This window comes from Sardina pilchardus, chromosome 8 (genome assembly GCF_963854185.1).
Source record: "Sardina pilchardus chromosome 8, fSarPil1.1, whole genome shotgun sequence".
NCBI classification, from domain to species: domain Eukaryota; kingdom Metazoa; phylum Chordata; class Actinopteri; order Clupeiformes; family Clupeidae; genus Sardina; species Sardina pilchardus.
The window spans coordinates 24,320,288-24,346,983 of record NC_085001.1 but is presented as its reverse complement, the minus strand read 5'-3'; the positions used below and the strand labels follow the sequence as shown (position 1 = coordinate 24,346,983).

The 26,696-nt window shown below is 46.4% G+C and overlaps 1 protein-coding gene and 1 long non-coding RNA gene across 2 annotated transcripts in view; one reads left to right on the top strand and one right to left on the bottom strand.

Moving 5' to 3' along the window:
- Nucleotides 1-329: 329 nt before the first annotated feature.
- The window catches only part of dapk1 (death-associated protein kinase 1), a gene marked incomplete at its 5' end in the record, with an annotated part of 36,641 nt that continues 10,274 nt past the window's right edge, over nucleotides 330-26,696 (top strand). Inside the window, 13 exon segments of the mRNA XM_062543308.1 lie at nucleotides 330-482; nucleotides 1,470-1,515; nucleotides 1,629-1,718; nucleotides 2,226-2,318; nucleotides 4,974-5,093; nucleotides 6,767-6,865; nucleotides 7,259-7,357; nucleotides 8,281-8,379; nucleotides 9,175-9,372; nucleotides 10,795-10,992; nucleotides 12,316-12,414; nucleotides 23,299-23,376; nucleotides 24,349-24,565. Of these exon segments, the coding sequence (XP_062399292.1) occupies nucleotides 330-482; nucleotides 1,470-1,515; nucleotides 1,629-1,718; nucleotides 2,226-2,318; nucleotides 4,974-5,093; nucleotides 6,767-6,865; nucleotides 7,259-7,357; nucleotides 8,281-8,379; nucleotides 9,175-9,372; nucleotides 10,795-10,992; nucleotides 12,316-12,414; nucleotides 23,299-23,376; nucleotides 24,349-24,565 (1,589 nt within the window).
- LOC134089036 (uncharacterized) lies at nucleotides 18,093-20,675 on the bottom strand. Its single transcript, XR_009940015.1, has 3 exons — nucleotides 20,316-20,675; nucleotides 18,368-18,419; nucleotides 18,093-18,152 (listed from the first exon to the last, which is right to left on the bottom strand). It is a non-coding gene; the product is annotated as an uncharacterized LOC134089036 (long non-coding RNA).

The following is a 26,696-nucleotide window of genomic DNA, read 5'->3' as shown; positions in this document are numbered from 1 at the left end:
GATTGTGCATGAGCCAGTTGGGATTTACTCACTTGGGTTTGACTCGTAATTCCCTTCTTGATATTCTGCCACCTTGACCAGACCCAGACACAAGCTGTTTAGTCACAGTTAAGCAAAAGGCTTTCCTGGGGGACCCTTGTGGGAGTTGTAGTTCTATAATTAAATAATAGGAAATTGTATGCTGATGATTGATGATGGGTGATCCTCCCCATGACCCATGTCCTTGCTTAAGCTCAATGGTCAGTCTGACCAGATACAAAGAGGGGAAATGACCACAGCACTTCCTTGACCCCCCCCCCCCCCCTTTCCTCCTTCCCCACCCCCAACAGTCTGAGTGGTGCATCCCCGTTCCTTGGAGACAACAAACAGGAGACCCTGGCCAACGTGTCGGCGGTGGATTACGAGTTCGACGAGGAGTACTTCAGCAACACCAGTGGCCTGGCCAAAGACTTCATCAAGAGGCTGCTCATCAAAGATCCCAAGTAAGACACTAACCTCCCCATCCCCCTTCTGTCCCCCCCCCCCCCCCCCACCCTTCGTCCACTACATTCACTCCCTCATTAAATGCATGAGCTTTGAGGCCAGAGATTAACTCTGAGTTGACCGCATAAAAGCAGCACAGCACTGTTGTTTGTCACCAGTTGGCATTTCCAAAGAGGCAGCAGGCACGCCACAGGAAACCTGAAGTGTCGAGGCAGCGCTACATGACATTTTAATTGCCCACATCACTGAGGCCCTATCACGAAATGGAAATACAAATCGACAACAAAACAAACACACGGCGCACAGCAAAGGCAGGGAAACAGGAACACAAAGCGCATCCGTGAAAGCCTTTGACCACGGCACTTCCTGTTTGGCTTGTGCGCTTACGTCGGCTCGTCCTCCGCAGACCAGACTGCGGTAGGCCATCTCTCGACCGCCACCCGTCACCCGCCCAGCCCGTCAAGGCCGCCTGTCTCTCCCCCCCCCCACCACACACACACACACACACACACACACACACACACACTCCTCGTTCAGCTCCACGGGGCTGTTGAAAAGGGAAGCACAGCTTCGTCTAATGTGGAAGTTAGCTGGCTGCGCTCCTGACAGCACAATGCCAGAGCCAGCCCACACAAGCATGCTCTTTAGAAATGCACCACGCCTGGGAATAGCGATGTGTCTGCTGATAACGCATGCACTGCTGAATGGAGCGCAGACATGAAATCTGTCAGACAGCGTCAGCTTTCATGTATATTTTACGTGTCCTATTTCACCGCCCTTGTAAGGTGTTTAGCACTTGAAACGGGGAAAAAAATCAGATACACCATGTTTTTATGTGTTTTCTTTTTTGTTGTGAGGTTTTTCTTTTACAAATTCTCCTTCACTGTGTTTTGTAAGGTGCTTCAGTCATTTCATTTTGTTAAAGAAAGTATTTTTTGTAATGCAGACAGTGATTGAAGGCTGATTCTATTTGTCCTCCCCTGCAGAAAAAGAATGACTATTCAGGACAGCCTTCAGCATCCCTGGATCAAGGTTTGGGTCATCTGTTTGTTAATGTGTATGAAATGAATTTCACAGCTGAAAAGATGGGCTCGAGGAGAATCTCAATGTTGTTCTGTCTCTCTCTCTCTCTCTCTCGTTCCCAGCCAAAGGACACACAACAGGCACTTAGTAGAAAGGAGTCTGCTGTGAACATGGAAAAGTTTAAGAAGTTTGCCGCGAGGAGAAAATGGAAGGTTTGTTTACAACTCGATATCACTCGCAGCAGTTGGTTGTACTTTCAAGGCTCTCTTGATTCTCAGAATCATGAACGTTTATACTTGAGAAAAAGTGGTACACTGATAAACACGTTAGCTCAAAATGTGGACGTTAGAAAGGATGTGGTTGCTGTATGGTTGTCCCAACCGGCATGTGTCAAGCGTTGGTAGAACATTGCAGTGCAATAGCACCCTACTCTGTAAGCCACAGTGGAGCAACACGCATACCATTGCACAACCACAGAGGTTGAGGCAAAAACTTGTTAGTGTGTGTTATTCAGAAGCACCGTAATGCGGAGGACTTAAATCCAGTCTGTTCGTTTGCACTGCTACTCCCATCAGGCACGCTGTGTCAATTGTTCCGAATCGTTGCCTTGTGTCATGCCATATGCAACACTCTTTCCCTCGATTGTTAAACTCTTTCCCTCTCTCTCTCTCTCTCTCTCTCTCTCTCTCTCTCTCTCTCCCCTCTCTCCCTCTCCATAGCAATCTGTGCGGCTCATCTCGCTGTGTAACCGTCTGTCGCGTTCCTTCCTGTCCAGAAGCAACATGAGTGTGGCGCGCAGTGACGACACACTGGTAAGATGTGGCCTTTGACCGGGCGAAAGAGCAAATGGGCCCTAACCACCCACACACTGAGCCCCACGTGTGCCAGCACATCTCACCTAACTACCTGGCCGCAGAGCCAACCATACCAAGGAGACCACAGCCATGACACTCTGCTGAGTCAAAGGGAGAAAGAAAGACACATATACACACACACACACACACACACACACACACACACTATATATATATATATATATATATATATATATATGCATGAGCATACATACATTCACAAGCATATATACATGCATACCTACATATATGTGTTTGTATGTATGTGTGTGTGTGTATCATACTTTATAAAGGGAAAGGTATTTCTTACATAGTATGGAGAAAACGACTAGCAACATCAGTGATGACAGTGGATGCTCGTTTTGGAGTGGCTGAGGAGGTGTGGACATAATCCCTGAATGCTCAATTGAGTTTTAATGTTTAACGCTTGATTTTGTTTTCATTTACTTTTCTCTCCACACCCCCCAAGCCTTTTGATCATCATTCAGTGATTCATTACACACCCAGGTGTCACAGTGGGTAATAAAATACAGAATTAGTCTCAAGGAAGTGAAGCTAGAAATACAGATAGCACACAGGTGTCCAGGTTCCTGAAAGGCCCTGTGCATTTGGGATTAATGATTTGCCAAATGGGAACCGCCAGGGCCTCTATTTTGCAGCGGCAATGTGAAGAAATGTTGTTTTGACCTCTCATATTGCATGTAGAAAGGGGTTAAGCTCCCCATCTTCCTTTCTAGAGAATATATATATATATATATATATATTCCTTACACAAATATGTGACAAACACCTCGATCTCAAACTGATTTAGGCTTCAACCATCAGTCTAACAGAATAAGCGGATGCTATCTGTTTGGCCCTGAGGTTAGCTCATTTCCTGAGTGGTAGCCACATGAAGATCTCGGACAGATTTCTCCCACGTCTCAGCTTGGCTGAAAAGGAGAGATAACATGCACACATGCCTTTGTCTGCGTGTCCTGGCCACCTCCCTTTATAACCGTCATGTCATGTCTCCTCTCTCCTCTCTCCTCTCTCCTCTCTCCTCTCTCCTCTCTCCTCTTTTCTCTTCTCTCTCTGTGTGCGCGTGTGTGTGTGTGCAGCGGGGGGGAAGAGGAGAACCTGTGGTTTTGCTGTTATGTATACAGGAAAAGGGTGTGATCGACACCCCGTTGCCAAGACGACGTGCGCTTAACCACAGATTTCCCCTCCTGTTTTTGGCAGATGTGAGGTTTTTTCGTTTCGTCTTTTTTTTTTTTGTTAAAGCCGCCACCACTGTCTCCCCAAATTTAAAGGGCTTTTGAAGGGTCTTCCTCTGTGGTGGTGGGCGCATGTGTGTGGCTGAAGGCAAGCCCCAAAGAGGAGGCCGCGGTGCAGTAAAGCGCGTCCTCTCTTTGTGGGCCAGAGGAGCAGGATTGTGGTGGAAATGCAGCCCTTAACGGGGGGGAGATTGGCCCTTTTGTCGTGTAATTGCCACTGTGTCTGGTACGCCAGAGATCTCTGCCACTATAGTATGACCCACTTGTCTTTTGATCCTTGTAATCTCACCGAGTGGCAGTTCCATCAAAATGAGCTTGTGTGTGTGTGTGTGTGTGTGTGTGTGTGTGTGTGTGTGGGTGTACTGTATGTGTGTAAGTAAGTAAGGGGTGTATCTGTTAGTGCATGTCGATCTGTAGTGTGTGTGAGTGGCTCTGTGAGATTGTGTGTATTTGGTGTTTCTGTGTGTATTTGCTCTTCCACTCTCTCTCTCTCTCTCTGTGTGTGTGTGTGTGTGTGTGTGTGTGTGTGTGTGTGTGTGTGTGCTTCGCCATAGGGGCTCTCTTGGCCGGCAGCAGCAGTCACAGCGCTGCTGGAACACTGGGTTTGTCAGAGCAGCGTGGGTTGATCACTCCTCTCTCTCCTATCTCCCTCCTCTCCTCTGTTCCTCTCTCCTCTCCTCTCCTCTCTGCTCCTTCTCTCTCTCTCTCTCTCTCTCTCTCCTCTCCTCCATCCTCCTCTCCTCCATCCTCTGCCCGTGGTCATTCCAGCGGAGCGGTGCAGCTGAGCGTGTAGAGCCTCGGCTCGGAGCTGTCACAGCCACTCACCCTGCAACCGACGAGAGACCGACAGAGGCAGAGAGCGGGGGTGGGGGGGGGGGTGGGATTGGAGGGGGGGGGGGGGCACGAACAAACTGAACAAATGCATGAAAATCGCCACTTTCTTTTGCAGAATTCTGCATTATTCAATAGGATTAGCCCGGGTTGGGGCTGTTTGTTTGCCGCCCGCCGCCGCATTGTGTCACTCTGTGAAGTGTAACAGGATTTGGGCACGCCGCGCCTGTTTAAAGAGATTACGATTGTTTCCCCTATCGGTGTCTGTCGGAGTGACGTGACTGGAGTAATCCGCGTCCGCACCTACTTTGGCTGGAACACAGAAGCTTTCCGTTGCGCTCGCTCAAAAAAAACAACGCCGGTTCACGCCGTCCAGTTTGCCCACAGTGGATTTAATCACTGCGACTTCACTTCACTGTGTGGTCTCCTGCTTGCCTGTCAAACCTGAATTGCCATTGCCCATAGCCTACAACCAATAAAAAAAAAAGAGCTTATTTTTTGTCGTTCTTTTTTCTTTTCTGTGTAGGATGAGGAAGACTCCTTTGTGATGAAGGCCATCATCCACGCCATCAACGATGACAACGTGCCTGGCCTGCAGCACCTGCTGGGGTCCCTGACCAGCTACGACATCAACCAGCCCAACAAGGTTAGACCCGGCAGGGACGCGGATGAGCAAGAGAAAATGGGTCGCGTTGGTAGACACTCTCTTGCACGCAATCACGTGTACACACACACACACGCGCGCGCGCGCACACACGCACACACGCACACACACACGCACACACACACACACACACACACACACACACACACACACACACATACACACACATACACAAACACACACACACACACACACACACGTCCCTTCAACTAAATCAAAAGCAAGGAGTGAGTGATGGAGAGACGAGACAACACTAGGGGAATAAAGAGAATGAGAGAGACAGAGGGAAAGAGATGTGACTCCCTGTGGTCCACAAAATGAGTGCCTTTTCAGCTCCTTTTCCCCCAAAGAGGGAAAAATCTTATTCACCGTGATGAAAGTAAATCTTCATCTCAATTCCTCTCAGCCTTACTGCATTAGCTATTGGTTAAAAATCCCCTTTGTAGAGGAGAGTTGGGAAGTATATCTTGTGTGTGTGTGTGTGTTTGTGTGTTTGTGTGTTTGTTTGTGTGTGTGTGTGTGTGTGTGTGTGTGTGTGTGTGTGTGTGTGTGTGGAGATGAGATATTGGAGTATTAAGCATTATTATCCTATCACATTCAGCTTTTATCATTTAACAAGCAGTACGGTCCAAAAAAATGGAAAGGCTTTAAAGGTTTTTGGAGTCTGTGTGAAATAAATCTGGGCGTCATCCTTGTGATTTCCCGCTCGAGCCCCCGCACCAAAGGAGGTGTGAACGGCGCCTCTGCATCCTTCGTCTCCTTGGCGATTGCGAGAGAAAGCGTGTTTGCCTTTGAGGAATGGATTTGGGGGGAGGTGGGGGGGGGCTTCCGTGGGGTGTTCATGGAAGTATAATCTGTGCACTGAAGTGAGGCGGACAAACTCGTCCGCTGATTGCATCGCTCAGACCCATCCAGCTGTGAGTGTGTGTGTGTGTGTGTGTCTGGGAGTGTTCAAGAGATAGGGGTGGATGGAGATGAAGCATGTGTATTTGTGTGTGAAGAGTGTGTTGATGTCTGTGAGTGCATATGTAAGAAAGAGGAAGAGTCAGACAGTGATTGGGAGAGTCTCTGTGTGTGTGTTAGAGAGAGAGAGAGAGAGTGTGTGGCTGTGTGTGTGTGTGTGTGTTAGAGTGTGGGTGTGTGTGAGGGGAACATTCCCATAGCTCATGCATTTATGCAAAACCACATCAGAGCCAGCCTGCCCAGTGATTAAACACCTTCCTCTCCTCTCTCTCTCTCTCTCTCCCTCTCTCTCTCTTTCTCTCTGTCTGTCTCTCCTCTCCTCCCCCTCCCATCTCACTCCCTCTCTCCATCACTCCCTGGCTCTTCTGTCAGTGCCTAAGCCACCACTGAGAGATGGGGAACTCGCTGTGTTGCAATTAAGGTCCACTGTGTCTGCGATCATAAACGATTTTACCCTAATTGTGTGGAACTCCAACTCCCTCTACCCCCTCCCTCGCTCTCTTGTCCTCCCCACTTCTCCAAAGTCATTTTATGAACCTAATGATGATGAGACCGGCATAGCCACTATATTATGAGTGCATGCCCTTGCTGCAGAATTCATACACTGATACTGATCTCTCTTATTTTCATTCTCCTCTCTCTCTCTCTCTGTTTGTGTGTGTGTGTGTGTGTGTGTGTGTAATACATTTCAGCATGGAACGCCCCCCTTACTAATTGCAGCTGGTTGCGGGAACATCCAGATCATTGACGTGCTGATGAGAAAAGGAGCCGAGATCCAAGCTCATGACAAGGTGCAACCCCACTCACACACTTTCTATCTCTCTCTCTATCTTTCTCTCTCTCTCTCTCTCTCTCTCTCTCACACACACACACACACACACACACACACACACACACACACACACACACACACACACACACACACACACACACACACACACACACACACACACACACACACACACGTGTTTCCACCTCTCCTGTCTTCCCGTCACCTCTCACCTTTTCAATATTGCATTAGAACAGAGACCTTAATGGAATATGGAGCCCATTATTTATCGATGTGGCCAATTCTAAGAGCCTTGAGAAATGCCTCTGTGCCCCTCTCTCCCTCTCTCTCTCCCTCTCTCTCTCTCTCTCTCTCTCTCTCTCTCTCTCTCTCTCTCTCTCTCTCCGTGTCCCAGTCGGGTGCCAACGCTATCTACTACGCAGCCAGGCACGGCCACATCGAGACCTTGAAATTCCTCCATGAAAAGAGGTGCCCTCTGGACACCCAAGATAAGGTGCGTCCCGTCCACACACACACACACACACACACACACACACACACACACTCAGATTTACAGACACACATACTGTATACATACATGAACACACATAAAGCCCCTATAGCTTGTGTGCAGGTATACAGATAAGCCACCAGTGTATATATACCCATTGATATTGTGATTTTAAACACACCAAGCACATACATCCATACACTCGCATGGTGTTTCTATGTGTGTGTGTGTGTATGTGTGTGTGTGTGTGTGTGTGTTCACAGTTAACAACTTGTGCGTGAAGGTTAACTCTGCTTCCTCCTATAGCTCCTTCTCCAGAGCGACACCGTTTTGCCGCTCCTCTGACTTGCTTGCTCATAGTTGCCATGGCTACGGTGCCGAACTGTGCAATGCAGTCTGTGAAGACTGTGTGTGTGTGTGTGTGTGTGTGTGTGCACGTATCCATGTGTTTTGTATTCAAAATGTGTGTGTGTGTGTGAGTGTGTGTAGCTGTGTGCATGCACACATGCGGTCGGCCTTCCAAATCCCGGTTGGCAGGAGCTGCGGCAGAACCTGCTCAGACGCGCTTTGCCAGACTGTCGCCTCATTATGGGATGTAAATTGTCCTGCGGGCCCGTTAGCTGTTAGAGGGCCGGTCAGCAGCTGGCAGCAGTTAGCAGTCGCCGTGGCCATCAGCGTCCACTCTCTCCCCGACGAGCACTGAAAGGGCCATGGGTTAAACTCCTCGGCCGCATGAAAAGCGCCTCGAGACTATTTCAGTTGTTAATGGCACTCTGAACGCAATTGAATTGAACTGAATGTGTTGCTGGTCCTTTTTTTTTCTCGTTCTCCGTCTCTTGTTAACTGTTCCGTCTCCTCCTCCTCCTCCTCCTCCTCCTCTCTCCTCCTCTCTGTCTCCTCTCTCTTTTTCCCCCTCCTTTGTCCAGTCAGGAGAGACGGCGCTGCACGTCGCCGCGCGGTACGGCAACGTGGACGTGGTGCAGTACCTGTGCAGCATTCACGCCCACCCCGACCTGGTCGACAGGGTAGGTGACCCCAACCCACCGACTTCCTCATGGAAACCACACACACACGCACGCAGACATCTGTGGGAACATGTGGGCTCTGGCTGGGGCCAGTCCTGATCAAATGAGCACCATAACTTTAGCCACACACTCCCACTCCCTTCCTCAATCCACCCCAGTACTGGCAGTGTGTGGACAAATGTACCAACTTCATCTCCCCAGGGGCTAAATTCATTCATTTTCAGTGACATTTCTATTAAAGTCTCGAGATAAGATTCCAGATCTAAAGATGAATAGACATTTGGTAATGTTTGCTTGCAGATTTATCGGTGTGTGTTTGGGCTCTGTGTGTGTGTGTGTGTGTGTGTGTGTGTGTGTGTGTGTGTGCCTGCTGCACCATCTGTCCTCCTCTGCAGAGCAGGCTAGACTAGACTGGCCACACACAGTGAATAGAGGAGGAGAAGTGATTCTCTGACCCAGGGCGTCCTCTCTCTCTCCACCACAGCACAGCACAGCACAGCACAGCACTCTGATCATACCTGCATTACGTAACACGGCTCTGCCGCCAGCCCACAGACTGTGGGAGGTGCCTGAGGTCAAAGGTCAACTGCTATTGCCCATAACTCTTTCTCTTTTTTCCCTATCTATCTCTATCTATCTCTATCTATCTCTCTTTCTTTCTTTCTTCCTCTTTCTCTATCTATCTATCTATCTATCTATCTATCTATCTCTATCTATCTATCTGTCTTTCTTTCTTCCTCTCTCTCTGTCTCTCTCTCTGTCCGTCTGCCTCTCTCTCCCTCTCTCTCTCTGCAGGAGCACGAGACGCCGTTGCACTGTGCGGCGTGGCACGGCTACTCGGCGGTGGCGCGGGCCCTGTGCGAGGTGGGCTGCAACGTGAACGCGCGCAACCGCGAGGGCGAGAGTCCCCTGCTGACCGCCTCCGCCCGCGGCTTCCGAGACATCGTGGCCTGCCTGCTGGAGCACGGCGCCGAGCTCACCTCCACCGACAAGGTGAGGAGGCGGAATACACTGACCCATGCTCACCGAGCTGGAGAGGAGCGCATAGGGGTTCAGGGCTGCTGTTAGATAGGTGTGTGTGTGTGTGTGTGTGTGTGTGTGTTAGTGTGTGTGTTAGTGTGTGTGTGTTAGTGTGTGTGTTAGTGTGTGTGTTAGTATGTGTGTGTAGCATGATGAGAGAGGCATGTACTTGTACACACTATACCACACATACAGTATTTATTCAGTGCCATTGTGGTCCAGCCGTTGGGACACAGGGCGAGCTCTCCCTCCACTGACAAGGTCAGTTCACTGCATTCACTGAACTCATGCTATTGTTGAATGCAGACAGACGTACGTATGCACCATCAGGTTGAAAATGTTGCTCTGGTGACATGATGTATAGTTGTATACAGCTTCCCACCCACCCACACTACATAATGTATGCATACGCAACCTGCGTTTTGTTGGCGCCATGGTTCAACCCTCCTCTGTGAAGCGTACTGTAAGCTGAAACCCATAGGCTCTAGCATCTTGTGCTAGCACATCTGTTCAAGCGTTCAGGAGGGAGGTTTGCACAATGTGCATACTACACAGCTATGTATCAGCTGCTGCTGTTACACACACACACACACACACACACACACACACACACACACACACACACACACACACACACCTTTTATTGGATACACACTCCAGAAAAAAGTGGGAGGCAACCTGAATGTCACTCTGTTCCTTATAGAGTAATACACGCTTCTCTCTCTTTCTCTTTCTGCAACACACACACACACACACACACACACACACACACACACACACACACACACACACAGAGAGAGAGAGAGAGAGAGAGAGAGAGAGAGAGACTGTAATGAAGGCTTCCCTCCCACGCTCCAAGCATAAGAGGCCAGCACTTAACCACTGAGAGGATCCTCATCTGTCAGCCTAGTGTGAAATGCAGGTCCATATAGGGCCTGACACAGTGGCCCTGGCCTAGTCTATATGCTGGAGGTGTACCACTGCACCATTAACAGGGATAAACTGTTACTATGGGTTTCTCTCTCTCTCTCTCTCTCTTTCTGTGTCTCTCTCTCCCTCTCTCCTCTCTCCTTTTCTCTCGTTATTTCCTTCTTTCTGTCTCTCTATCGCTCGCTCTCTCTCCCTCCCCTCTCTCTCTGCGTATGTGGGAGGGTGTTTGGAGGACATGCAGGAATTAGTGGCGCCGGGAAATAGTGTGTGAATGTGCATCGGTGTGTGTGTGATGAAATGATGAAGAGATGCATTTGCGCTTGCCTAATGATGGATGTTATGTGCAGCGGAGGGAGGGAGGGAGGGAGGGAGGGAGGGATGGAGACGGAGGGAACATGCATGTGTTGTTTTGTTCACATCTGTGTGTGTGTGTGTGTGTGTGTGTGTGTGTGTTGCGTGTTGCAGGACGGCCACACCGCTCTGCACCTGGCCGTGCGCCGCTGCCAGGTGGACGTGGCGAGGTGCCTGCTCGCCCACCGCTGTCCCGCCGACCACCAGGATCGCCACGGAAACACTGCCCTCCACATCGCCTGCAAGGATGGCAACCTGCCCGTTACCATGGCGATCTGTGCAGCCAAGGCCAACCTGGACATCCCCAACAAGGTGAGTCACCCCTGCCCATGACCACCGTACAACGGTCCAACAGCTAAGGCTCTCAGTGCAGCTACACATTGCACAAGGAGAAGTATGTGTATTTGGCACCTTCACTGCAAAACATGTCTGCAATTCTTAGTTGTGGTAGCATATTGCAGGCCTGCAGGCTTCCTTATGGGTCCTCTGAAATGTTTATGATGTAAAATCATTTTCAGAATCACTAACACAAGAACACGCGCAAAGGTAGCTCTTTTATATACACACAGAAAATCCTTTATGTGTAAATGGCAGTAGCCACACTGCAGTGGCTCTGGTGCCCTGGCTGTGTAGAGCTTACTCACGCTCATCTGGGGCCGTAGAGAACCCATCATGAAATCCAATTTAGCCTCCTGGCATCCCCCTGCCCCTGTGGGGATAATGCATTGTGAGCAGGCCCTGCCCTCTCCACTGCAGAGTTCCCATGTCTGCCTCACGGCTTTGCCCAGTGCATCCTAGAAAGAGTGCTCGGGCTCCGGGAGGAATAGTGGGTTTGAGTTTGCCTGCAGCCCCAAACATCACCGAATGTGGGGGGAGGTTTTTTTTTTCTCCTCTTTCCCGATCTGCGGCGTTTTTTGTTCGTGACGCGTGTCTCTGGAGAGGCGCTCGCATCACTCACACAGGGAGGCACGCCGGGTTCTGCTGAAAAGATGGACGTGCCGTCATGCAGGGTTTTAGTTTCTGTCGGCGAAAGGGCGCTGCCATTAGCTCGGAACGGAAACCGGCCTGTCAGCACCGCTGCCCAGCACCCAAATTGAAGCACCACCACCACCACCACCACCGCCCTCCTCCAACCCCTCTTTATTGCTGCTGTCAGAAGAGAAGACTCAGCAAAGCAAACCCTCTTTGCTGAGTCTTTCTCTAGTTCCTTTTTTTTCAGCCGTTAGAGAAACAGAGAGATTAAGAGGAAGGCGCAGAGGGAGGGGAAAGTTAAAGAGACACACTGAGAGGGCCATTAAAAGTTTGCTGAAATAATGTTTTCCTTTTTGGTCTGTGTGGTAGTTTTAAACTATAAAAAGCTTTAGATGAATCGACAGCGTGGTCTGTGTGTGTTTCTGTGTGTGTTTCTGTGTGTGTTTCTGTGTGTGTTTCTGTGTGTGATTCTGTGTGTGTCTGTGTGTGTCTGTGTACAGTACGTGTGTGTATGTGTCTGTGCACACTGCACAGTACGTGTGTGTTTGTGTGCGTGTGTCTGTGTGTCTGTGTCTGTGTTTGTGTGTGTGTGTGTGTGTGTGTGTGTGTGTTTGTGTGTCTGTGCGCTAACGGTGGCTTCCCTCTGTGTCTGATCCTGTGCAGTTTGGAAGGACCCCGCTGCACCTGGCGTCCAACAGCGGAGCTCTGGAGGTCGTGCGACACCTCTGCGTTGCCGGGGCCAACACAGACGCCGTCACCAACGTAAGCCACAACACTTTATTCTATTCCCCAACACACTCACACAACAAACACATCTGTGTCAGAGCATCAGCCCAAACTGCAGCATGGTCCGTGATGGCACGGAGGTAATGATCATTTTGAAAACCTGAGATGTGGGAGAGAGGAAAGAATGATGGAAAGGATGGACAGAAGCAAAAACAGCAGAAAGATGGGAAAAGAGGATGAGAAAGGAGGAGGTGAAGATGGATATTGAGACATGAATCTCATCACTGCGCAACATAAAGGAAATTTACCGGAGCCCAGGCGTAATAGGAAAGAGAACATAATGGCTCGGAGCCAGGTCATCTATAATCAACATGAAGGTTGTGTTCTGGCTGGCTTGTTGTTATAACCCAGGGGAGTCTGCAAGTGAATCACAGCCCAGATGCGATGTTGATTTATCCTGCATTAGGAGGCTAATAACACATTTTCATTTTCTCTCCTCAAATAGCAGTTCATTTGTTGGTGAGAGGGAACATTAATATCCATTTGCGTACTGTGAGTGTGCTATGCGAGGAGTGTGTAGAGCTAGCGAATAAGAACAGGCCGGGTGGGGCGTTTCCATTCGATCGGCATCTGCTGGAGATTTGTCTCTGGAGCTCTGAGCTCAGGAAACAATGATTTTGAGGGAGTATTCGGCCTGGAATAAGATATGGGAAGCAACTAGGCAGTGATTGTAATCTGCTCAGACATTGATCGCTCGCAAGTCGGAGTCATTGCAGAGAGAGAGAGAAAGTGTGTGGTACACTGTATGTACATTTCACCATTGATTTTTTTACTTCCCTGTTGGCTGTTGTTATGGTCTCCGTATATGCAGTATTTCATTTTGATTTACTCTGTGAAGTGTGTGTGTGTGTGTGTGTGTGTCTGTGTGTGGGAGAGATGGAGAGATGGAGAGATGGTGAGAGAGTGTCTGCCTGCACGTGTGTGTGTGTGTGTGTGTGTGTGTGTGTGTGTGTGTGTGTGTGTGTGTGTCAGCCAAGAGCGATTCTTCTTTTTTTCCCATTTTCCCCAGAGAGGAACTCTTAATTAAAGAGTGGAGTAGCATCTCTCTGTGTCCCCCTGAACCTGTCTGGGGGAGAGTGGGGGTAGTGATGGGGGGGGGGCAGGAAGGAAGGGATGGTGGAGGGGAAAAGGTGAAGGACATCTGGCTTTGAACAGACAGGGGAACATTCCAAATCAATAACCTTCACCCTCACTTTCCTCTTCAGGCCAAAAGGTCACCGTGTGTGTGTGCGTGTGCATGCGTGTGTGTCTACACATGTGTGTGACCCTGTGTGTGTGTGTGTGTGTGTGTCTACACATGTGTGTGACTCTGTGTCTCTTGACTGGCCAGGTCCAGGGAAAGGTCTGGAATCAGTGTTTTTTTCCCTCTGCCACTGGCAGTGTTAATATTGCATGATGGCTGATGCACTGTACATGTACATTATAGAGGGCCCATATGAGGATCTATAATTCATTCTTGGCAGCAGGGTCTGCACCTGCTGAAATAGTAATGTACTCCCAGTGGCTGAATGAAATCTCTGTGAATTGTGGTCGGGTTGGAATAGTCTTTATCTCGGTTTTATTTCCCTGCATTTTCCCGTATTTATGACGGTAGTTTTTTGTTTGAATTTACAAGTTCACGTAAATGTTATTTATTATTGTTTGTTTGTTTATTTGTCTTGCCCTGAGGCTGCTTGTGTATTGCTGTAGCACAGACAGTAACTCCCCCCATATCAGAGTACAGGGGTGCAGTGTGCTGATAGTGCCAAAGCTTTAACTCATCTAGGAGATGGACACTGTCTTCCTCTCCCCCCTGTGTTGAAAAAGAACACCCCTGGAAGTGTTAAATCGATAGATGGTGACAAATAGGCTTTACAGTGAGGGGTCTGAACAACAACAACAGGAGAGAGGGATGAGAGGCGAAGCAAGAGAGAGAGAGGGATGAATAGAGTGAGGGAGGGAGGAGAGGAGCGAGGGACACCAAGTGGAGGGAGGAGTGCAGAGGCAGGCGGCAGCTGTTGTGGCCGGGGCGCGGGCAGTGCACTAGCAGCAGCTTGGCTCCTGCATAATGGCCCGTGCTCATCTCCACACGCGCGGCTCATCACACAACACTCAGCAGCCCACACACAGGCCGACCGCTTGCTCTCGCACACACACCCCCCCTCCCACACACACACACACACACACACACACACACACACACACACACACACACACACACACACACACCCTCCACACACTCTCCTCACTGTTTCAGCTGCTCATCCTCGCCATGTTGAGGTTAAAGTGTGTGTATCTGTGTCTGTGTATGATTAGGAATGTCTGCATATGTATGTGTGTTTTAGGTGTATTGGCACGTTCACACGAACTTGTTTGTTACATTAGTGTTGCATGTTGGAAATGTTTTTGTGCAAATATGAACTGGTTCCTATGGACATTTGCTGATATGAAAGTTGTACTTGGGTGGAATCCTCTATATCCCGCCATGTGTTACCATAAATCTCTCTCTGTGTTTGGGGGAAGGATTACACCACACCACTTCATTTGTGTGTGTGTGTGTGTGTGTGTGTGTGTGTGTGTGTGTGTGTGTGTGTGTGTGTGTGTGTGTGTGTGTGTGTGTGTGTGTGTGTGTGTGTGTGTGTGTGTGTGTGTGTGTGTGTGTGTGTGTGTGTGTGTGTGTGTGTGTGTGTGTGTTACCGCAGTGCCAGCATGTCTGATGTGGTCTTGACTCTTGAGTGAGGTCTGCTTGGTGGGGTCGCACTTCTAGCTCACGTTGTGGTGAGCAAGTGCTTCCCCTGTTGTCTCAAGTTCTCTGTGTGCGTGTGTTCGTGTGTGCGTACATGCATGTGTGAACATCCTAGTTGTGTGTTTTAGAGTCTGTATGTATTGAAAGTGCTGAAATGTTATGTGTATGTGTGAATGGAGGGTGTGTGTGTGTGTGTGAGAGTGTGTGGTATGCATCATACGCACGTGTGTTTCCCAGCGGCCCCTAGCACGGCACAGCACGTCCACGTTTCAGCCGCGGCCGTGTGAAAGGCCGTCCGTGATCGACCGCTGCCGCCCGGTGTCTTCTGCGCTACGGTCACGTTCAGCCTGCCTGCCTGCCTGCCAGCCAGCCTCGGCACTAATGGCCTTCCCTGGGATGCAGCCACACTTTTAGCCCGCCTATCGATTTTCACACTTTAATGATCTCGCGCTGGCGTGAGCGCTAGTGTTGTTTTTGGCGGCCTGTTTTGGTTTTAGTTTTAGTCTAGTCTTTGTGTCAAGCTGTCATTTTAGTTTTTATCAGTTTTAGTCACGTTCATACTCTTTTAGTCTAGTCAAGTTTTAGTCAACTAAAAGTATGAGCATTTTAGTCTTATTTTCGTCTCGTTTTAGTTGACGAAAACTAATGACTTTTAGTCTTGTTTTAGTCAATGAAAATTGGATTTTAGCATCTTTTTATTAATGCAATTCTATTTTAAGGGGTTGTTCCTCCATAGACTGGGTAAGACTGTTTTTAGTGGCAGGCACTATAGCACCAGCGAAATCTGAAACTATAGGACTGGATGAAATGTGCAGATAACGGTCTCCATTGATAAATATTACACTGGCTAACCTGGAAATGAGGTCCTATGTCCAAAATTCTGAACTACCTCTTTAATAGGAAATGATACATTTTGGTTAATTTTCATGGATTAAAAAATTACAAATATTACAGGTTACATAGGCACTGAACATTGACAGTGGAATCAGGTATGTTACACAGAGTTTGATCTCCCCCTGTCACCATGAAAGGACTATTTGGAATATTCTGTAGACCTGCTGTTCCTTTTCTGAGAACAATTTAACTTAAGATCAATTTGTCCTTAGGTTATTGAATGCTGTAAATGTGGATGCTATTTCACCATTAACTAGGTAGCCTAAGCGTGGTTACACACAGTTGTCATCTTAATGCAGTGTTTTATAGCCTATAAAACGCATTTCACGTTCATCACTCAGTTTTGGTAGGCTACAGGTCTATGCCTTGAGTGGTCGCTGCCCCTTTAAATTCGTGGGACTTTAAATTACGTTTTAACTCCATGCTGATTTTGTTGATGAACAGCACCGTCTTTGATTCAGTTTTTCTACCGTTCAAATAAACGACACACGCGCACTTGTGTAGTTTTAAGGAATTCTTTTCAATAGTTTTCTTGCAATTCCCACACAACATTAGATAGCCTACTAAGCCAAGGTTCCATTAAAAATGTGTCTAGAACTTCGTTGCTGATCGGTGGAATTATTGTAGGCTATATCCCAGTGGGCATTTGATATCAATTTGACATCAATATGACATCGAACATTGACGTCAAAATTACGTCACAAAATAGGTCTAGAATGAAAGTCATATTGACGTCAATGTACTGATGTCAATTTGATGTCAAGATTTTGACCTCTGCTGATGTCATTTTGATGTTATTTTGATGTCATGTTTTGTCGGGATTTGATGTCAATTCAACATGTATTTGATGTCATGATGGTTGATTACGTTTTGATGCTATTTTGATATCATTCAATATCAGGCTTTGATGTCAATTCAACATTTATTTGACATCAAGATGTCATGATGTTGATGTCATTTCCATGTCAAGTTTTGTTGGCATTTGATGTCAATTCAACATTTATTTGATGTCAAGATGTCATGATGTTGATGCATAGGAAGACAATGTTTTAATGCTATTTTGCTATCATTCAATATCAAGCTTCGCTGTCAATTCAACATAAATCCGAAATCAAACATTAATGACAAAAGTATGAACATTTATTGACAAATTTTGATATAATTTCAATGTCAAGAATCACTCAGGACAGGATAAGAAAGCGTAGACCCCCAAACCAGACTGGAGCCACTTGTGAATAACCTGTAACACAGATACATAAATGTACATTTCATTAGAGAGCTTTTCGGTAGAGGGTAGGTTTTATTACAGCAGACAAAGGCATTTAAGCATGTTGACATTTACCTTCACTTCGTCCTGAACTAGTAACACCAGTTACAGAGGCATATGGTTATTTTTATTATTAATGTTTAGACCAAAAGTCAAATAAATCAAATGTAAAACTGTTTAGCTTACTTCACTTGGGTGGCAGGACAGGATGAGAAAGTGTAGACCCCCAAACCAAACTGGAGCCACTTGTGAATAACCTGTAACGCAGATACATAAATGTACATTTCATTAGAGAGCTTTTGAGGTAGAGGGTAGGTTTTATTACAGCAGACAAAGGCATTTAAGCATGTTGACATTTACCTTCACTTCGTCCTGAACTAGTAACACCAGTTACAGAGGCATATGGTTATTTTTTATTATTAATGTTTAGACCAAAAGTCAAATAAATCAAATGTAAAACTGTATAGCTTACTTCACTTGGGTGGCAGGACAGGATGAGAAAGCGTAGACCCCCAAACCAGACTGGAGCCACTTGTGAATAACCTGTAACGCAGATACATAAATGTACATTTCATTAGAGAGCTTTTGAGGTAGAGGGTAGGTTTTATTACAGCAGACAAAGGCATTTAAGCATGTTGACATTTACCTTCACTTCGTCCTGAACTAGTAACACCAGTTACAGAGGCATATGGTTATTTTTATTATTGATGTTTAGACCAAAAGTCAAATAAATCAAATGTAAAACTGTATAGCTTACTTCACTTGGGTGGCAGGACAGGATGAGAAAGCGTAGACCCCCAAACCAGACTGGAGCCACTTGTGAATAACCTGTAACGCAGATACATAAATGTACATTTCATTAGAGAGCTTTTGAGGTAGAGGGTAGGTTTTATTACAGCAGACAAAGGCATTTAAGCATGTTGACATTTACCTTCACTTCGTCCTGAACTAGTAACACCAGTTACAGAGGCATATGGTTATTTTTTATTATTAATGTTTAGACCAAAAGTCAAATAAATCAAATGTAAAACTGTAAAGCTTACTTTACTTGGATGGCAGAACCCCCAAACCAGACTGGAGCCACTTGTGAATGACCTGCAACACAGATACATAAATATGCATTACGTTTATCATCAGAAAGAAATGGCCAAATATTTATCATAACCAATAATACACCCCATTAAAAAATGCATTATATTGGGATCCACAGAATATGGTGCTGATCATTTTAGCTCCTCTTCCCATATATTCTAAACATTCACCACAAAGTGTCTGGTCTGTGCCAAGACAAAGCAAGGACATACATGAAGTCAACAACTGCCTCTTCTATTTTGCCTCTTCTCAGTTAAATCTTACTCCAAGGAACGTTCAATGTCATTAAATGAACTCGTAGACGACAGTATTTCTACATGAAAATTTAAAACAAATAGCCTCGTGCCCTTTGTGCATTTATATTTCGTAAAAGTTAGAGAGTAATCTCTAGCAGCTACAGTTCAATCTAAAAAGTCACCAGGAAACACGTCTGGAAACCGGACTTTTTAGATTGAATAGTAGGCCTGTTTGCTGGTTTCTAACGTGTACAAAATATAAGCACGAGTCCCAAAGCTATTTGTTGCTGCCAGCAGAGAATGTCGAGCTATGACGTATGTGTTTGAGCATGCGGCAGCTGGTTAGCGCTACCTTATTAGAACTAGCAGGCTACTGCTAACGTCATTCATAATTTAAAACCATTAGCTAGCAGCTAACGTTATCCCGGACTGGTGAACAATGTGAAATCAGCCTCCCTCCCAGAAAGAAATGATGTTTAGACACATCCGAATTGGCCTTCGTTTTCTTAAAGACTCCCGAGTCCAACATCTAAGCTTTCATAACGTTAACAAAAACTAGTTTTCCTGTAACTTTAATGCTATCGTTAGCTAACAAGCTAACGCTAGCTAACGCAAGCCAACTTTTGTAGTTCACAAACACAAAGTTAGCGTTAAACCAAATTAAACGTTGCTCATTTTAAACTCAGTTCTGAGTTTAGCTTTCATTAAAAGGGTAACAAAGCCCTAGTTGGACAGGATTTAGCCCTGTCTAAAGTGGGCTAAATTAGCTTGCGAAAGCTAGCAGCTAGACCGTAGCTGGTGTGTAAATATGAGCAATATCTGCAGACCAGCAAATCTTCGGATAATATCAGCAAATAAGTAAGGGATAACGGCCGACGAGGTGACCGGTTCGATGGAAATAATGGCTAGGTGGAGGTCTAGAACTCCGGCGACGTGCGAAGCACGGAGACGGAGTTACCTCCGCCGTGCCATTATTTCCATCGAACCGGTCGACCTCGAAGGCCGTTATCCCGCTTATCTCCCGTTTGTATTCATAACCTGTATATTTAGAACATAGTTTTATTCCACCGTTGCGTCCGTTAACATCGCTAAAATTGTCTTGACTATGGGACTACTTTCAGCCACATATCAACTTTCTACTTGCAGGACAAAACTGCCGTTACTAGTTCTAAAATGGATGGTTGCTATGGCCAAAGGCCAGTCGTTAGTTCTAAATGGCTGGTTGCTACGGCCAAAAGCCAGTCGTTAGTTCTATCTCTCCCGTTGTCAAGCGGCCATATCCCAGGATTCTGATTAACTTTAACTTTGAAAGATCGCTACTTTTATAGCCTACATGGCATCCAACTAGCTACAATCCACCTCCGTCATATGCTACAATGTTACTATGGTTCTGCACGTCTGTATTTCAGCTTGGATGCAACGTGACAGTTCATTTAAACTTCGCAACGAGTTTGGCGAATTAATATTCAAGTGTGATACGGGAACTACTTCAAAGGTAGCAGGTTATACGAAGTTAATGGCCACCCCATCAGCCAATCAGAGAAGAGAATTCCATTGTTGAGGGAGATAAAGCTAGATAAGTAGGTTACTTGTGTTATGGAAGTACTTTTTCAGTGGATAGACTCGGTAGCTGCATAAATAAAGCATATAGGAGCATACTTACAGTGAGCCTTCAGACGCCGCTGTTTCGTCTTCCACTTCATCAACGAGAAATTTGAAAACTGAAGGAGCCGTTAGGACTGGAAAGGGCGCTTCGATGTGCGTATCCGCACGGAGTCCGCCGCAGAGGGTCCGTTTTGGAACCCTCTGCTGTGTGGGTCAGGATGTTGAAAAACTCGCGTCGATTTACAATGAGTAGGCTAATAATATACCTTTTCAGACATTTTAACAGACGTTGTTTTGACATAAATTTCACATCAATTTGACGTCTTATTTCCTGACATCAAATCAACGTTGATTTAATGTCAATAATATAGACCTGAGATGTAGGGACCAGAAAAAACATGTTAGATTGATACCTTTGTTGGGCTTCTTTACAACCACAAGGAAATCATTACAAAATATAATGAAATTATGCATATTTATGCACGTCATACATGTTGGTCAAAATCTTGACTACTTGTTGATGTCAAATTGACGTCAGGATGCCAGCTGGGTATGACAGCGCCAGCATCAGCTGGACAGAAGCTTAGGCTAGGCTACACACTAATCAAATCTGCAGTTGCCTGTTAACATTTTCATCTGAATTAGATCTACATGCGGAGGTGAGATAAGTAGCCTAGTGCATAGTTGAACTGAAAGAGTTGCCAATCTAACGGACTGAACGTAGCCTATATTTCTTAGCTTCTATTAGCGATAACGATAGGCTATACATCTACCGCTCCTTTGCTACATGATCAAATATGATCAGATGAGTGACAGAAGCACCGGATATGACCAACAGGCCCACGCGAGAAACGCTGCTCCTCTGGTATGATAATCAGACCATGCAACCTGATGCGCCCCTGAAGTGAGACGCAGGAAACAGAAATAGTGCAAAATAATAACTCAAACGACACAAAATAATGTTATAACATTCCTGTCCTTCTGGTCTTCGAAAATGAAGAGAGATGTTAGCATGGTTTTTATTTTGTAAACCACATTTAGTCACGTTTTTATTCGTCAACGATATTGCCTTATACATTTAATTATAGTCATCGTCACATGGCCAGCATTTACGTTGCGTCTCGTCTCGTTATAGTCACGTGAAAAAAGTTCGTTGACGACGATATTTAGTCATAATTTTCGTTGACGAAAGCAACACTACACTGAACATTGACAGTGGAATCAGGTATGTTACACAGAGTTTGATCTCCCCCTGTCACCATGAAAGGACTATTTGGAATATTCTGTAGACCTGCTGTTCCTTTTCTGAGAACAATTTAACTTAAGATCAATTTGTCCTTAGGTTATTGAATGCTGTAAATGTGGATGCTATTTCACCATTAACTAGGTAGCCTAAGCGTGGTTACACACAGTTGTCATCTTAATGCAGTGTTTTATAGCCTATAAAACGCATTTCACGTTCATCACTCAGTTTTGGTAGGCTACAGGTCTATGCCTTGAGTGGTCGCTGCCCCTTTAAATTCGTGGGACTTTAAATTACGTTTTAACTCCATGCTGATTTTGTTGATGAACAGCACCGTCTTTGATTCAGTTTTTCTACCGTTCAAATAAACGACACACGCGCACTTGTGTAGTTTTAAGGAATTCTTTTCAATAGTTTTCTTGCAATTCCCACACAACATTAGATAGCCTACTAAGCCAAGGTTCCATTAAAAATGTGTCTAGAACTTCGTTGCTGATCGGTGGAATTATTGTAGGCTATATGACAGCGCCAGCATCAGCTGGACAGAAGCTTAGGCTAGGCTACACACTAATCAAATCTGCAGTTGCCTGTTAACATTTTCATCTGAATTAGATCTACATGCGGAGGTGAGATAAGTAGCCTAGTGCATAGTTGAACTGAAAGAGTTGCCAATCTAACGGACTGAACGTAGCCTATATTTCTTAGCTTCTATTAGCGATAACGATAGGCTATACATCTACCGCTCCTTTGCTACATGATCAAATATGATCAGATGAGTGACAGAAGCACCGGATATGACCAACAGGCCCACGCGAGAAACGCTGCTCCTCTGGTATGATAATCAGACCATGCAACCTGATGCGCCCCTGAAGTGAGACGCAGGAAACAGAAATAGTGCAAAATAATAACTCAAACGACACAAAATAATGTTATAACATTCCTGTCCTTCTGGTCTTCGAAAATGAAGAGAGATGTTAGCATGGTTTTTATTTTGTAAACCACATTTAGTCACGTTTTTATTCGTCAACGATATTGCCTTATACATTTAATTATAGTCATCGTCACATGGCCAGCATTTACGTTGCGTCTCGTCTCGTTATAGTCACGTGAAAAAAGTTCGTTGACGACGATATTTAGTCATAATTTTCGTTTACGAAAGCAACACTAGTGAGCGCAGGGCCTCAATCAGCCAATCCACAGCAATTCCGCATGCAGGGAGTCTGTGTGTGTGTGTGTGTGTGTGTGTGTGTGTGTGTGTGTGTGTGTGTGTGTGTGTGTGTGTGTGTGTGTGTTTGAGAGGGAGGGTGGGGGTAGACTGGCACACCTCTGGCAGCACCTATTATAGTGCAGGAGGTCCCGGTAGACATGAGGGGAAGATGGAATGGGAGTCTGATAGACCTGTCACTCAGTCAGCTGAGCGCAACTCAGCAAGCTGTTATTAACTCTAAGCTACCCCACTGATGTGCTAGTGTGTGTGTGTGTGTGTGTGTGTGTGTTTGTTCTCGGCTCACCAGGGCTTAACTGGAATGACTCTCAATGCAGTCATGGCAGACATTTATTTGATGGAGTTTGATGGCTGCACTTAGTGCAAGGCTTGACCACTAGAGTATCTCTCTGGATGTCCAGATGGCTTTCCCTCCCCTTGGGTTGTTTCTGCTTCACCTGAGTGACCCTGCGGCTCGTGTTCCTTTCTGGTTCTGTGCACGTCCTGTCATGTTCTCTCCGGTTCCTCATCTGTTTCGCTCCGGTTCCGTAATCCCCCTCCTGTTGTTTTTTTTCTTTCTTTCTTCTGTCTCAGGACGGCAAGACGGCGGAGGACCTGGCCAGTGCAGAGGGTCACGAGCACATCGCCCTCCTGCTGAGCAAACTGAAGAAGGTGAGAAATCTATCTATCTATCTATCTATCTATCTATCTATCTATCTATCTATCTGTTTATCCAACTATCTCTCTCTCCGTGTCCCTCTCTCTCTCTCTCATTCTCTCTCACACACTCTCACACACACACACACACACACATACACACACACACACACACACACACACACACACACACGCACTCTATATGACCTTCTCTGCTAGTCCTGTATTAGCTATTCTCTTTGGTCTGGGCCTACGTTGCACCATAAGGAAGGTGTGTAGTGTCAGAGTACAGCCAGAATCATCTCAGTTAAACTTTGTCCCACTCATATATCCTGCATAGATTAATATCTAACATTATTGCACCCTTATTAAGCCCTTGTCACGGTGAAGATATATATTGTAATATAATATTTTCCAATGTTCTAAGGGTACCATCTAAAGGACACTTTAATGGGATTAAATGCGATGCTTAGTCACTCTTGCTTTACATTAGTCTTCTTTATGTTCTTGGAGACATGCTAAACGCACTTTTAACACACTATGCAGGTCAGCAGAGGGCAGTTAGGATGTGGATGAGCGGAGCGGGTGGGGGTCTAACCGACCCCATCACACATCTGGTTAATTAACCTCTGCCTGTGCAGTTTTTTTGCTAATTGGTCTCGTCTGCTTTGTAGACCGTCATAAAATAATTGCTCTCACAATGCATTAATTTCATTCAGGCTTTTATGGCGGTGTAGCTTAACCTGGTCCATAAAAAAAATGGAAGTCTTTCACTTACTTGAAATGATATAACCTTGACTAAATGCAATTCATTTCCGTCAAAAGGTTTTGTACAAGGCACTCTGAACGAATCACAAATCCGATTAATATTCTTTTGGCGGCGTGCCATTTGTTTCACACACACATACACACAGACACACACACACACACACACACAGGCACCCATTGGCTGTGGTGAAGTGTAAATGTGTGTGATTGGTCCCTCAGGACAACCATAAAGCGGGCTACATCCAGCAGCTGCGGCCCTCTCAGACGGCGCAGCCCCGCGTCAAGCTCAAGCTGTTGGGACACACGGGCTCGGGCAAGAGCACGCTGCTGGAGTCGCTCAAGTGCGGCATCCTGCGCAGCTTCTTCAGGAGGCGCCGGCCCCGGATGTCCAACACCGCCCGCCACCCCGCCTCCCCCATCAACTCCAAACCTGCAGGTATACAGAGAGCACCTCCACATTCACATGCACGGCGGTCATTGAAAAAGCAGATGCACACTCATTGTTTACATTTCAGTAATCTCCATCAAGCAGATTGTTTTGTTCACCACAACATGCAAACATACTTGTTTATCAGCATACAGTGTGTGCTTCCTGGGTGTTGGAACCCTTGATCATTTCGGTGTTCTCTAGTTGGTCTATTTCATCCACATTGATATCTGCATTTGCTAGTCAAGCACTTGCGATACAGCACACGGTACCGAGAGCACCTGGATGTGCTCAAATCACTAAGAGAGAACCTCAGCCCTGAAGCAGTGCCCTTCATCTATTCTAGATTGGCACAAACGGAACATTCAGGCGTTTTTTTTTTTTCTCGAGGTTAACACTTTCCACCCAAACTCAGACCTGCTCGCTCCAGCCATGCAGTCTGGCCGATCACATGCCCTCCACACACCAGGTGCTTCACTTCAGTAGGTAATTGGGTTCAGTTCACTGACCCAATTACATGGCTACCAGCTCAGGTTCTCCCCCAAGCCTCTGATTTATTGCCAGGGAAAGCAGTGGCACATTAGAAAAAGGTACAGTTACCCATAGGAAAGGCTATCGGGTCGTTAGTGATGATTGAAAAGACTCGAGGCTAATGTGCGCATCTCTGATTCGATATCGGCTCTCCGGTGATGGACGCGGCCCTGGCACCAGCTGACCAGGACTGGGCTCCGGAGAGACTTGGCAGCCTTCCTAAAACTCTCAGCTGCTCTGAGCTCATCGAGGGAAGACAGTCCATGGAAAAAGCACTCTCTCTCTCTCTCTCTCTTTCTCTCTCTCTCCTCTGTTCTTGCCTCTGTTTCTCTCCTCTCTCCTCTTGCTCTCTCTCTCTGTCTCTCTCTCCTTTCTCTGTCTGTCTCTTCTCTCCTCTCTCTCTCTTTCTGTCTCTCCCTCCCATCTCCCTCACTTTCTCTTGGCCTACCATTCCTCTCTCTCTTTCTCACCTCATTTATTCCTCTGTCCTGTTTTCTCTTCTCTCCGTTTTTGATATCTTTTTCTCTCTCCGTTCCTCCTTCTGTGTCAGTCTATTTCTCCATCGTTCTCCCCTTTATTCTTAGTGTCTTTGCACCTCTTTAGAAGCTGCCAACTTCCTCTGGAAGACATCTGTAAGTTGATAAAGCTCGACAGAGTTCTTTGAGTCGTGCTGCAGCCTCTGTCGGCGGTGTTTCTCTCGCTCGCTCTCTTTCTCTCCCTCTCTCTCTCTCTCTCTATGTCTCTCTCTCTCTCTCTGTCTCTCTCTGAGGCGCCTCTTGGCATAGCTGATGAGGGAGGGGAGGGGAGGGGAGGGGAGACATACGCAGCACGGTGCGACAAACACGTTCCGGAGGCGAGAAGGAGAGCGCAGCATCCCGGCGGCTGTCAACAGCAGCATCCCTCAACACGCACTTTTCTTTTCTCCAGTCTTAAAATACACAACGTGTGAGAGAGCAGTGTGTGTGTGTGTGTGTGTGTGTGAGAGAGAGCAGTGTGTGTGTGTGTGTGTGTGTGAGAGCAGTACAAATGTAGAGACGTGTAGACACAGCCAGGGATTCTCTGGGAGGAGTGGAAGATTTACTGAATTGTTTTTTTTTGTTTTGGATGACTTTTACTCTTTTGGAGAGCAACTTACTTAAGGAAGGACTAGGTACATTTAGTGTAGTTATAGTAAGGCTGGTGTATGTATGTACATCTATCTAACATACTTTCACTTGGTCTTGCATGGTCGTTATGAAACACGTCGTCATGCTTGTGTTTCATGATCTGACACCCTCCCTACATCTGTGGTGTCGTAAGACTTCTGCCACTTGCCAAGGGGCTGTGTTCAGCCTTCCACATAGTTTCACAAGGAGTTAGTCAATTTAGTATTCACTGGAAATTCTTCACCTTTTGTAAGTAATGTTCTTTGGAAAGAGCCGGTCTCTTGGTATTCTGTGAAAAGGCCTATCTGACAAGGAATCAAAAGTCTTCACAGGCTGTTGAAGAATATGTGCTGAGGTCTTTATTAAAAACCAACCCTTTTAATCTCTTCATCTGCTACTGCGATGCTAATTTCAGTTTCGTCTTAATTCTTCGCCCCGGCCGTGTCGTCGACAGGTTTTTAATG